Source organism: Schistocerca cancellata, chromosome 9 (genome assembly GCF_023864275.1).
Source record: "Schistocerca cancellata isolate TAMUIC-IGC-003103 chromosome 9, iqSchCanc2.1, whole genome shotgun sequence".
NCBI classification, from domain to species: Eukaryota; Metazoa; Arthropoda; class Insecta; order Orthoptera; family Acrididae; genus Schistocerca; species Schistocerca cancellata.
In genome coordinates this window covers 489,894,752-489,909,451 of record NC_064634.1, presented here as the reverse complement: position 1 = coordinate 489,909,451, position 14,700 = coordinate 489,894,752, and the positions used below count along the sequence as shown (strand labels likewise).

Sequence of the window (14,700 nt, the reverse complement as noted above, 5' to 3'; positions counted from 1 at the left end):
GACCATTCCTCTCTCTATCTCATATATTCATAAAATTTTTCTGTTTATTCTAGAGACTGAGTGACTTTGCCAGATTTGTTTCCAAGACAGGTAGGGCTCATTCACATGACTTTCCTATCTTTTTAATAGGAAATGCCACAGTGCTGCACTCCTTTCCAAACACAGAGATGTCATGTCAGTCATCCTGACCAAGGGGGGTTAACATCTAATCTATGTGATAGAATCGATTCTAATCTAACTTCCTTGGTCCCACAAAAACTGACAAGGGAAATCGGTCTCACTGTGACCAAACTGTTAACTGATGTTACTGGGTAACCTCTGGCACCCATTGCTGGTGCCACTGTGAATGCAGCCTAAAGATTGTCTGTGGTCCAAATATGCTCGATGATTTTCAGAATTCCTCTTTCCAGGTTTGGAGCATGTTATGAATACATTTTTGAATTTTCTATAAAGTTATTAGACTTCCACAAGTCATTTTGGCCAAAATCTTTCATTTTCTTCTTGCACACACAGGTTTCCCTACTTGCAGTGGTGGAATACGATACATAGTATGATCTTTCATTAGTAATCTCAGTGGATTCAGATTTACGTTTTATCCCTTTGGGAGTAGCAAATGTTTGATTTTAACACAATACCTGCACCTTATCCTGTCATCACTAATAAGACTTACGGCCATTTTTTGTGATTAAACCTGTGCTTTGTGTTGAAATATCTGGATAGATACAAATTTTTCAAATGATAAGCTTCCTTGAAGAAAAGGTGTTTTGATCTCTCAGTGATCTGCTCCACCTCTCTGTCCTTTCCCAATCAGTCCATCTTCACCTTTCTCTCTCTGAGGGGGAAAGAACTAACATTTCTGAAACAGGATAATTATTGTTACTTTTGTGTGTGTGTATCAGCAGTACTTATAATTTTCACCTCTTGAAGATAAGTTCTGGCCAGCCTTTGTTGTTAAATAAGTACCCTCCAGAATATTGTACTGGGCAGAGTTATTAATTTTTCCTGGCATATTTGAGAAGAATGCTTTTTAAAGAATGCTTTGTAAAGATTACATCCCTCTTTTAACGTTTTTCCAGGTGGAGCTGGATTCTGGGCTTATAATGCTGGCACAGCTAAGAGGTTCTACAGCATTTCGGTTAACACCAATGAATCCTTGTAATTCATCTTGTCCTATGCTTCTTGGAGATTTACAAGAAGGAGAGATGTGTGAGTACAAACTTTGTTTGTGTAGATTATTTTTCAGTTCATTAGGTATGTAGGAAATTATTCAAAAATTTCATTAATTGTGCCCTTCTAAGGAGCAGCACCAACTGATGATTATTTATTCTTTTAGAAATTTGTTTTCAACTTTGAAAGTAGATGATTCTTCTTTTCTCCCAGGTTCAATGAGCCACAAGTGCTTAAAGAACTTGGAGATTGAGATGAAATCTAGCAAATGACTTCTTACACTAATTTATGAACTTTTGCTTTGCATACTTTAACCCCTCTTTGGAGTCAAAAAAGTAGTAGTATCTATAATTGTAAACTGCATTTCTTTGTTTTCAAGAAGAAAAAAGAAAAAAGTATCTACAGTGTTCACAAATATGACAAAGAATACATAAATGTTGTCATCCTTAAAACTTTTTGCTTCTTCCAACATTCCTGTTGGCTTTCTGATAAAGAACTAGTATTATGCAGAGATTTAAGTTCTCTATAATAGTCTTGTCTTTTCTAAAATCATAATAATATAGGTTTTTTTATTTTTTATTTTTTTATTTTTTTTATTTATTTACGTCCTGAATCTTTGTGGTACATATACCATACCTTAGATGTTGGACAAAATATTACATTAATATACTGTTACATTGGTGCATACATTACATTTATAAATTGTTACATTTTTATATTGCTATATTGTTACATTACATTTTTATATTGTTACAACCAATTTATTTTTCAAGATACTGTGTAACTGAGTAAAAACAGTTTTCCAAGAGATATGATGCTACAGATTTTTTAAAGCTATGGATTTTGTTTATGGCCTTTAGGTTACTTGGCAACTTATTAAACAAATGTGAACCTGAGTGATATACACCTTTCTTGCACAGTGTGGTATAACAATGATGTCTGTGTATGTCACTGTTTGCCCTTGTATGGTGTTCGTGTACAGATTTATTTTGAATAAATACATTTCCATTTTTTAGCATGCTCTTTTTTAGGAACATTACAACTTCTAGTATATAGATACATGGCAGGGGTAGAATCCCCAGTTCTTTAAAGAATGGTTTGCATGATTTCCGGCTGTTGGCATTGTACATTCAAAAACTTACCACATAACCCCTGCTCATAAAGACACTTGTTATCCACCCTTTTGACACAGATCAACAAAATTTAAAAGGTGAACTTATCTAAAATTTCTAGCCTCCTTTCCATGTGTTGGAACTTACGCAGTGGCAACTATTTATTCACAACCGATACAGAAGAGTTACATGTTTGCACCTGTTACTGTCCTTCAAAGCGGTCACCAGTGTTATGTAGAACCCATTCCCAGCTATGTGGAAGGTGTAGTATACTGTTAACAGAGCCTAGTCTGTTGATGGTGCAAATGGAGAGGTCTAAAGTTATGGTGATTCTCATGTGTGACTGTGATGGTGTTATCATAACACATTACATTCCTCCATGGCAGACCATCAATGCAGAGTATTACTGTTCATTTCTGGAGCATCACCTGTGACCAGCTTTGTAAAAGAAGTGGCAACACTTTCTGCACAACCCACCCATAATTTTTCACGACAATGCATGGGCGCATACAGCACAAGCTGTGGCTGCTCTGTTCTGCCGATGGGACTGGGAAGTACTGTACCATCCACCATCTCCCCCCCCCCCCCCCCCTCCCTGTCTTAAGTCCTTGAGACTTTGATTTAATTCCGAAGATGAAGGAACCACTTCATTGCATTCACTTCAGAACTGTTCCAGAGATTCGACAGGCAGTAGACTGCTCCATTTGCACCATCAACAGAACAGGCTCTGATAATGGTGTACTATGCCTTCCATATCGCTGGCAACAGATTCTACACAATGCTGGTGACTGCTTTGAAAGACATTAGCAGGTGCAAACATGTAACTCTTTAGTATTGGTTGTGAATAAGTTCCAACACTCTTATATTCAGTGTACCATTCATTGTCATCTAAGAGTATATATATTGAATCTGTCATTATATATTTACCCAGACACCTCCATGTAACACCAGCATTTGTTAAGGGAGCAGGTATAGTGTCTTGGAAAGACACAGCAACTACAAAATTATTATTTATTTCAATAATAGCTGCAAAATGGTACAGATGATGGTGGTCAATTTATTAGAAGCCATCCTTAGATTATAAGGCCTACAAAATGGAAAATATGGAATGTATAAAAGTTGTATTTGGACTCGTTGGTCATTGTATAACATATGAGATTCATTAAAGTGAATATCTACACCAATGCTACAATTCTGAGTAGGACAGTATACATAATAGTTGCTGTCTTCTCCTCCTTTCCTTCCTGGATGCTTTTCCACCTATTGTTTTATATATATTTAAAACAATTGTATGTCTCTCAGTTTTTGTACGTTGTCATATAGATGTGGAGCAGTCATTATTATGTGCATGATTTTTGAGCTAGGGCACGAAAAAGGTATTGAAAACCATTTCTCCTGGAAGTATAGCCACCCATGGCACACTTCAGCAATTACTGAAATTCAGAAAAGTAATCATATATTCTCCAATAATGCTTCAATTGACAAGTATTACCTTTCATTCTATTCTTTACTGTTTCTTTTCTGCTACCATGAGACGTTACTTAGACTATAAAGGATCCACCCTGAACAACTAAGCCATATGACTGTAACATTAAACTTAGACACACAATCACACAGACTGTAAACGTCAAATGCTTCATTTCCTTGCTCATTAAGTACCTACAAGAATTCATCCAAACTACTAAAAATAATATTTTTGTGACATGTGCAATAATAATAATTTTTGAAGAGAGACACATTAAAATTCACTTTGCTGTTATTTGTTAATAGACATTGCTTTTTCACTCATATATTGTGATTTGTAGATCATATACTGAAGAAGAAATTGAAATGGTACTACAATAATGGCAGTTCCAGCAAGGAAACAAAACTAATAAAAGATATTACTCACCAGTAGCTTGTTGATGTGTGGTACATAGGCATGTGCAACAGCACACACACTTTACTTGCTTTTGACCTGCTGGTATGATTTTGCACACATACAATTGCACACAGTTGCACCCTTTTGTGATTAAGTAGTAAGTCAGAGTACAGTACATTAATAAAGAGAAGTAGGGATAATAAACTTTTTGTGAGCTACACACATAAGTATGACAAGTCAGAAACCATTGAAATTGAGATAGATCTCAAAATATCAGCATAACATAGAAGTTCACAGCCAGGTTAGTGTAAAGGAATTTAGAATTTTGGTCTGTGTGAAATTTAAAACGTACTGGTTTTGGCTAAATGATTGATTCGCTCATGTAGTTAGTTGTGTTGTACAGATACCTAACTATAAATATAAGTTGCAGAGGTGAAGTGAAAAAAAGTTTGGCTCAGGTAAAATTAATGAAATTGGTAGGCCTCAGTTTAAAGGTAGGAAACTGGGAAGTTGTAGTTTTCCCACAAAGAAGACTGTTTATAATACAGTGGAAAGCTTGTTAGCTGTGGGCTGCGTCATCACTAAAGCTGAAACACCTGGTGCAAAGTGTCCTTCATTGCTGATTACTATAGCTATTAATGCCGCAAATAGTTGTTCAGTATGCAGACACAGAAGTTGTGGATAATTTACTGAATAACAGTAAATGACTGACAGATTTAAACATGAACTGAATTGATTTGTTATGGGCATCTTCTGTTCCACATGTAAATATTTAATTAAACACTGGCAAACAAACATGTTTATTTTCTTGTAAATTTTATACTTAAACTCATAACATGAGTAATGGCAAAGACTAAAAGTTCAAACAATGGAAAATCTTGGCTGTAATAACAGTATGTGTTTGAGTAGATTACTACTCACCACATAGTGGACGTGTTGAGATTATAGACAGAAACATTCAGAAGTAGACGATAGGATATTATTAAACTACCAGCTAGTCCAGTAACTTGAAAATATTAAACAGTCTACTTCTGAATGTATCTGTCTGCCACTCTCAACACAACCTCTATGTGGTCAGTAGCAGTCCATCCTATTTCAGACTAATATGTTCATTTCATTGAATTTAAGCCATCATCCAGTTCAGTAATCTGTTATATGTGTATTCAGATAATGTAGATGGTACTAGTGATCCATGGAACATGTAACTAACTTATTACTAGGAGATATTAACTACATACAACAAATTTTAGAAACAATCTCTTTTATAGGTCAGCTTCACTTTCCAATCAGTTTATTCATAAATCAGTGCCTTTGTTTCACCATGCCTGTGCCTATATGATTATTATTCTACATGCTCCTATATTTAATTACACTTTCAGGTATGTGAAAGGCTATGACCCAAGTTTATGCACATAAATCATGTTGTAAAAGCCAGATGCATTATGGCAATATTATGAAAAGGATAGATGCTACTCACCATGTAGGGGAGATGCTGAGTTGCAGATAGAGACAACAAAAGACTGTCATAGAATGAGCTTTTGGCCAGCAAGGCCAGTAGCTATCATTCTCACAATATTGTTACCTCCATTGCAGATTTTCCATTGTTAATTTTGCCAGATGCATTTTTGTCATACACGAAATGCTTAGCTTTACATTTCTCTATATTCTGGGTTGGTAGCCAATACTGACACCACTGGACAGTTTGGTGAGGTCTGACTGGTTACTGTCATCATTACAGAGCAAAATGTCGTAAATGTTTGTCATAATTCATTTTTATCATCTGTTATCTTCTGTGAGGGAGGATTTACACAATAATTTAAAGAGACTGCTTTATTTTTTCCTGTTTAATAACAAGAAAGGCCCTTTGTATTGAAATGGGCTGGTTTAGAATGACAATATTGTGATGTTTTGCTAAGAAGCATGAAACACAGTGTTCCTTTAGCAAGGTCATTTATTAATGCAGCTACTCCAAATTATGAGTATCTGATAACTGAATGAGAATAAGCTGCCTGGGGTTCCTCAAAGGTAAACTCCTTGCAGTGATGTAAAATGTGCAACTGTTGAGTGTGGAAGCAAAATGATGCCGCTCCAGCACACTTGGTAGTGATCACCCAAAATCATCATCACACTATGGATAGGAGGAGGGAACTGGTCCCCTGGCATTTAGTTCACTGGATCTTACACCAGTGGGCTTTCTCCTCTAGCATCATTTAAAACAAATGGTGTATGTACGGGATTTACTGAACCTTAATCACTTTCACTGATTGAGTGGACATTGAATAACATGCTGAAAGATCTAAATGAAGCTTGTGTGGAATATGGGATGCAAATAAACACAGCAAAAACAAGGAGTATGGTCATCAGTAGAAGACGCAGACTGTCCAATATTAAAATAGGACAATCTACCATTAGCTAAGTAAGTGCATTTAAATATCTTGGAAGCACAATAACTGAAGACTCGAGATGTCACCAGGAGCTGAAAACTCGAACTGCCATAGTGAAAGAGGCATTCAACAGAAAGAGGAGACTCTTATGTGGCAAATTAGATAAAGGTCTAAAGAAAAGTCTTGGCAGATGTTTTGTCTGGAGTGTGATACTATATGGGGCAAAAACATGGCTGCTGAGATGACAGGATGAAAAAAGATTAGAAGCATTTGAGATGTGAATGTGGAGGAGAATGGAGAGAATAAGGTGGTTGGAAAGAGTGAGTAATGAAAGAGTATTGGAAAGGGTTGGTGAGAGATGATGTCTGCTGAAGGTTGTAAGAGTTCATTGAGAAGGGAGTGCTTGTTATCAGATTGTTTGGAAGGATTGGTTTGTGGGAGAAGACTGAGAGGGAGAAGGAGATACAAGATGATAGACAACATAAAGGGAAGAGGAAATTATGCAGACCTGGATGGCAGAAGACCATACAGCTTGGAGAACTACCATGTGAAAACCTGTCTTTTGGCAGAATACTGATGATGATGATGATGATGATGATGATGATGATTAACTTTCACTGCCTAATAACAATGGTCTGCTAATTTGTTAGATTTGACTTGCTGCAATGTGAAGGAGTATCCTAAAAAACTTTGTTCTGTTGTTACATACATATTTTTGTGCAGCTTCACAAATCATCTGCCTTAAATTGAGTCATAGTTCCTTTAAATATTCACTCCCAGAGTAAACAATTGTAGCATCTGATTGAGATGTTAAACAGTTGCCTGCATATCCATTAACTGAACTCATTCTACTGTTTGTCTTTGAAGCCCTTTGTTTCTTGGTAACCACAGTTGCTACAACTAAAACTACCCTTTCTAGTTCTTATACATATATTTTCACACCTATCAGCATTTTTGCCATTTTTGCTCTTTGAGTTGGCATTGCTATGTTCTTGTTGAAATATGAGGGTATTTGTCTTGCACATTATGTGAAACAGTTTTGTCATAGCTGACTTTCATAAGTACCTCAATAATTCTGAGGGAATGCCATCTACTCCAGGGGCATTATTTCAACTTATAGTCCAATGAATGAATGAAAATTAGGTGAAAGAAGTCATGTAGTCACGAATTTTTGTACAGTCTTTGGGGAGGGGAGTGTGATGAACAACATACTAGAAATCCTGACTGGTGAGGTGTGAGAGTGGGGAAGGGGAAAAAGGAAATTTCATAAAAAATAGTAAAAACCAATGCAAAACAGCCTGGTCAGTAATTAATACTGTTAAAGGTGAAGTCAGAAACTTTGACAAGACAGTCCCAATACCAGCAGATACATTCAATAAATATTTTGTAAGCTGTGATGATGATATCAAAAAGCTGATAAGTAAACCCAATGTAACATGTATAAATTATCTGAAGAGAGCAAACCTAAATCATAATAGGGCCAGATCATCATTGAAACACTTTAAAGAGGTATGCCAACATGAAGTTCTTAAAATAGTCGAAGAAATGAAAAATTCATACAGTACAGATATTTTTAATATGTCAAACAATCTAGTGAAAGAAATCATACATTACATTGCAGCACCATTAACATATTCTATAAACCTGTGTCTCATAGAAGGGTTTTTTCCTGATCCTCTCAAACTATCCAAGGTAACTCCAGTCTTTAAGAAGGGTGTCAAATCAGATCCTGCAAACTACAGACCAATTTCACTAATTCCAGTACTAGGAAAAGTCTTTGAAGGCATAATATATAAGCAAATGTATGAGTACCTAGAACTAAATGGTATGTTAAGTGCATCACAGTTTGGTTACAGAAAAGGAAGGTCAGCTATACATGCCATAGAGCTCTTAGTCAGAGACATTCTAGCATCATTTGAGGACCATGCGCATGCACAGGTAACCTTATGTGATCTGAGCAAAGCTTTTGATTGTGTTGACCACTCACTTCTGCTCTCTAAACTTGAGTACTATGGAATATGTAATAAAAGTTTAAAACTCATCAAATCATATCTCAATAAAAGGAACCAGGTGGTGAGTTCAGGAAGTCATCTGTCAAACATACTCGAGGTTCAACACGGAGTGCCACAGGGATCTAAATTGGGACCACTTATTTTCCTTGTACACATAAATGACTTACCAGGAAATATAGATGTAAAGACATATATGTATGCAGATGACACAACTTTTCTATCTGTAAACCATGTACTTGATAACCTTGTAAGTGATATGAAATTGGCAAAAGAAAATGCAACATCATGGTTTAATGCCAATGGTCTGCTATTAAATGAGGAAAAGACCCAGAATATGTGGTTCAATCTATCAAAACCTACAAAAATAGAAAAACAAAAGGCAAAGTTTTTAGGTATTGTACTTGACAACAGTCTAACATGGAACTCTCATGTTCATCACATAGTTGTTAGGTTGTCAAGAGTTATATATTTGTTGAAGAGACTGATGTGTTGTGTGACATTTGAGTATGTAAGGACAGTGTACTTCGCCTTTTTTCAATCTGTTTTAAGGTATGGGTTAATACTCTGGGAAAACGGCAGAAAAATAAATGAAATTATGGTGATCCAGAAGAAAACAATCAGAGTAATGGCTAAGGTAGATAATAGAACTCATTGTAAACCATTGTTCATTAAATATAGAATTTTAACAGTAATTAATTTATATATTCTTGACAGTGTTAACTACATACTTGCTGAACTACCTAATTTAAGTGTAACAAATGAAAGGCATGGCTACTATACAAGAACGCGTACTTCTCTGCTGTTGCCACTAAGTAGATTAGCTAAAACTAACAATAGTCATAAGTATATGGCAATAAAAATATATAACAAATTGTCTAAAAATGGGTCAATCAAGCCTGACAAATTATTTAAAGATAGTGTTCATAACTTCTTGTTAACTAATCTATTCTATTCATTAGAAGAATTTTTAGAAATGCCCAATATCAACTTAAATATGTAAAAAATATACCTAAAAACAAAGATGATCTGACTTACCAAATGAAACTGCTGGCAGGTCGACAGACACACAAACGAACACAAACACACACACAAAATTCAAGCTTTTGCAACAAACTGTTGCCTCATCAGGAAAGAGGGAAGGAGAGGGAAAGACGAAAGGATGTGGGTTTTAAGGGAGAGGGTAAGGAGTCATTCCAGTCCCGGGAGCGGAAAGACTTACCTTAGGGGGAAAAAAGGACGGGTATACACTAGCGCGCGCGCTCGCACACATATATCCATCCACACATAGACAGACACAAGCAGACATATTTGTGTGCGCGTTTGTGTTCGTTTGTGTGTCTGTCGACCTGCCAGCAGTTTCATTTGGTAAGTCACATCATCTTTGTTTTTAGGTATATTTTTCCTACGTGGAATGTTTCCTTCTATTATAACCATATCATAAATATGTAAAAATATATCTAAAAACAAAGATTTTGAGACTTACCAAACAAAAGAGCTGGCAGGTTGATTGACACACAAACATACACACAAAATTCAAGCTTTCGCAACAAACAGTTGCTTCATCAGGAAAGAGGGAAGGAGAGGGAAAGACGAAAGGATGTGGGTTTTAAGGGAGAGGGTAAGGAGTCAATGCAATCCCAGGAGTGGAAAGACTTACCTCAGGGGGGAAAAAAGGACAGGTACACACACACACACACACACACACACACACACACACACACACACACACACACACCCATCCGCACATACTCAGACACAAGCAGACATTTGTTTCTTTCAATTTATCCAGATTGCATTGCAACAAGATGTCAAGTTACCTCTGTTGAGTTTAGCATAATAATTTATTCTTGCCCATGTGGTTGTAAAAATCAGTAATGCACTAAAATTACTATTGCCAAGTCATCCAAAGCAATTGGCTGGTGGCTTGACTGCTTGCCCTTTAGCCACTCATTATATGTTTATTATTAGATGTCTTTTAAGATTCTACTGATAATTAACATAAACTAAAGTCCATTTAGAGAACTCTGAATTTTTCGTACTTATTTCTGGTGTCACCACAATGCTAGTACATGACATAAGAACACCAAAGTAAAACTAGAAACCAAACATTACTACCCAAATTGTGGATGTATAAAAGCTAATGTTGCTGACTGGAATAAAATCCTTAAATTTATATAGTCCATTGATTAAATAACAGAAGCAACTAAAAGTACATCTTAGAATTGCCTTAATTTCCTACAATATTCCAATACCTTCAGTTTTAATCTGCATTTCACAACCAGTAAATTATGATCAGTGTCCATATCTGACCATGGAATTTAAAATATGGTTTCAAAATCTCTGTCTTACTATTGTATAATCTATCTGAAATCTTTGTGCCTCGGGTATCTGCCATGAATATAACCTTTCTTCATGATTTTTAAGCCAAGTTTAATGGTAATTACATTATGCTGCGTGCAAAATTATACCAAGCAGTTTCATTTTTCATTCATTTCACTTCAGTCCATTTTCTCGTACTATTTTCCCTTTTCTGCTTCTAAATTTCTCATCCATCACAATTAACTTATCATCTCCTTTCACTATCTGAATAATTTAATTAATCTCATCATACAGTATTTCAATCTCTTGTTCATTTGCAGAACTAGTTAGCATATAAACTTGTACTACTATGGTGGGTCTCATGACTCAGATAAGGCATTCAGTATGCTGTTCATAGTATTTTACCGCATTTCTGTTTTCTTATTCATTATTACCCCCATTTGAATTTGAAGTAGGACATGTTCTGAGGCATCAAGGGATCACCAATTTAATATTGGAGGGCAGCGTGGAGGGTAAAAATCGTAGGGGGAGACCAAGAGATGAATACACTAAACAGATTCAGAAGGATGTAGCTTGCAGTAGGTACTGGGAGATGAAGAAGCTTGCACAGGATAGAGTAGCATGGAGAGCTGCATCAAACCAGTCTCAGGACTGAAGACCACAACAACAACAACAACAACCCTATACTCATCTGGCCATAAGTTTTGTTTTTCCTGTCACCTCACTTCTTTTATCCCTACTATATCCAACATCAATCTATCCATTTCCCTGATCACATTCTCTAGCCTATCTACATGATTAAGGCATCCGATGTTCCACACTACAGACTGTAGAATGCCAGTTTTGTTTTTCTGGTGGCATCCTTCTGAGTAGTCCCTTCCCAAAGACTTGAATGGGGGGACTATTTTACTTCCAGAATATTTTACTCAAGGGGATGCCACCATCATTTAACCATACACAAGAGATAAAAGTCCCTAGGGATAAGAAAACAGCTGTAGTTTTTCCATGCATTCAGCAATACTAGCACAGCAAGAACATGTTGCTAATGTTAAGAGGCCAGATCAGTCAGTCATCCAGATTAACTGCAGAAGAGGCTGCTTGCCCCTCTTCAGGAAACAAGGGTTAGTTTACCCTCTCCAGATGCTTCTCAATTCTAGTTGCACCTATGGTATGGCTATCTATATAGCTGAAGCATACAGGCGTTCCACTTTTTTGCGAGTCCATAGTTCTTGGGAATTTGATAAATACTGTTCCCCAAACAATGTATTTTCACTCATTACAGTATCAGAAGCATCCATATCTCACATCAGTGACTTGACTAAAAACTCTCATGCTGTTGCTGAGATACATTTTGGTTATTATGTCTCAATAAACATATGGAGGACAGTTAAGAAGACTTGCTATGTTGCACTGCCATCTTTCAGACATAGAATTTTTGATAAATAAGCTTTCTCTACTTGATGGATTAACCTACATATTCCTATGGTCCACTGAAACAGAGGTTAATAATAGGATAATGATGGATTCCTTAAAAATTTAGTATCACATGGGCTTCAATATGTAAGTATTACAACAATGTATGGAAAGTTCTGGTTGACTATTATGAATTATTTAGGAATAAAGGAGATGACTCACCAAAAGGCAGAAGTGCTGCATCATCTATAAGTACACAAACAAAAGGTACAGAGTTTGGCTAGCTTTTGAAATACCTTTCCTTTTCCTAGCTGTAGGAAAAACATATGCACATGAGAGAGAGAGAGAGAGAGAGAGAGAGAGAGAGAGAGAGAGAGAGAGAGAGAGAGAGAGAGAGAGAGAGAGAGAGAGAGGGGGGGGGGGGGGGGGGGGGGGGGTTGATTCCTACAGCCAAGCTCTGTACCTTTTGTATGTGTACCTGTCTGTCTTTTGGTGAATCATCTACTTTATTTGTAAATAATTTGTAAGTGTTATAAATTGTAATAAATAGGGCAATATGATTGAGAATGTCGCCCTTACAACACTTACAACAGAGTAGCTTTCAAGAATATAAACAGAATATTTATTAACTTATGATTTGCAGTAATTGTTTTGTGGATCTGGTGTTGGTGATGCCTGTTCTTTTTCCAACCATATGGAAAACTCAGATTTGGTCTTCATTATTGATATTATCTGTAACATTAATTTAAGCTTCACAGTAATGTAATTTGGTTGCTCTGTGCCACAGTGCTTTGTTACAAAACTCTAATTACATGATTTGCCTCTCTTGCTTTGCAGTGGTGTTCACCAACTTTCTATGGGCATTTGAGTATTTTCCTGGAAGAAACTTAGACAATGTGGCTATACTGACAGAAACAGTGTGGGACGAAACATCAAAATAAGTTCTCTCTGCTGAAAGTTTAGACAAATTTCTGAAATTTTGTGTGTGTAAAATGTGTTCATATTGATAAGAAAATTTTTAATTAATATTTTAATTATAGATGATGCATGTACATTGTCAAAAGTCCATATCAAATAAATGCAGAACTAATACTGATTAAAATATTTTATTTTCTTCCCTTGGCATCATTTCATAAACATTATTGTGGTTCTGCAATGAATCTTCCATTCAGAACTAGTGTGTGTGTGTGTGTGTGTGTGTGTGTGTGTGTGTGTGTGTGTGTGTGTGTGTGTGTGTGTGTGTGTGGTTATGAAATAACAGTAGATAAAAACTGTCTGCAGGGCTGGGAGTCGTGCTTGGACAGTTAAGTTGGTTAGAGAGTTAAGTGTGAAGGACACAGTCTGGATTTGAGTGAGTGCAGGTATGAATACAGTTTTAATTATTGTGATTTATACACATTTTCAACTGTATAGGGCTACTTTACTTTCACCTCTTCCTGATCTTCAGAAATAAATAAATAAATGAATAGAAAAAATAGTTTAACAGTATCACACACACACACACACACACACACACACACACACACACACACACACACACAGAGAGAGAGAGACAGAGAGAGATTTAATCTTTACAAGCTTTTGGAGCCAGTGGCTGCTTCTTCAGGCAGACGAGTTGAAGGAAAGGAAGAGGGGTCAGGAAAAGGACTGGAGAGGTTTAAGGAAAGGGGTACAGTTCAGAAAAGTCACCCAGAACAGTGGATCAGGGGAGACTTACTGGATGGGATTAGAAGGAAAGACTGATTGTTGGGGACTGTACTGGATGAGATTTGAAAACCATATCTTGTCTGGTGCAGTCCCCAACAGTGGGTCTTTCTTCTCATCCTATCTCACCCAAGTCTGGGTGACTTTTCTGAACTGTGCCCCTTTCCCTAAACCACTCCACCCCTTTGCCTTCACCACTCTTCCTTCCCCTTCGACTCTTCTGCCAGAAGAAGGAGCCACTGGCTCCAAAAGCTTGTAAAAGTGAAACCCTTGTGTGTGTGTGTGTGTGTGTGTGTGTGTGTGTGTGTGTGTGTGTGTGTGTGTGTGTGTGTGTGTGTGTGTGTGTTTGTGTGTGTGTGTGTGTGTGTGTGTTTGTGTGTGTGTTTGTGTTTTCCTCTGCCACTACACAGGGAGTAGATGTTTTATTAATTTTATCATCACTCAAATTAAAGGACGGTTGTACCATACAGGCACACAGGCACATAGGCACATTCTGCACCCCCTGCAAAAATGTAGTTAGTCTAACTAAGGCTGGCAGCTTACTAATATTTGTAACTGATAGTAACTGAATTTTATAAATGGATTTTGATCTTTTTCTCAAATCTGACTGTCAAGTGCTATCTTAGAGCGATAGTTTTTTCCACATGAAGAACATGAGTCTAGATGTGATGGCTAACAAAGATAGCTCTACTTCCAATGAACTCCATTCCAGTAATAGTTTTGGCAGC

At 36.7% G+C, this 14,700-nt stretch overlaps 1 protein-coding gene across 1 annotated transcript in view; it reads left to right on the top strand.

Annotated features, from left to right (window-relative positions):
* LOC126100432 (uncharacterized) overlaps nt 1-13,355 on the top strand; it is an 84,213-nt gene extending 70,858 nt beyond the window's left edge. The window contains exons 6-7 of the mRNA XM_049911037.1: nt 1,077-1,206; nt 13,106-13,355. Coding sequence (XP_049766994.1) covers nt 1,077-1,206; nt 13,106-13,209 — 234 coding nt within the window. The 3' untranslated portion in view covers nt 13,210-13,355. The remainder of the gene's footprint in view (nt 1-1,076; nt 1,207-13,105) is intronic.
* The last annotated feature ends 1,345 nt before the right edge of the window (nt 13,356-14,700 follow it).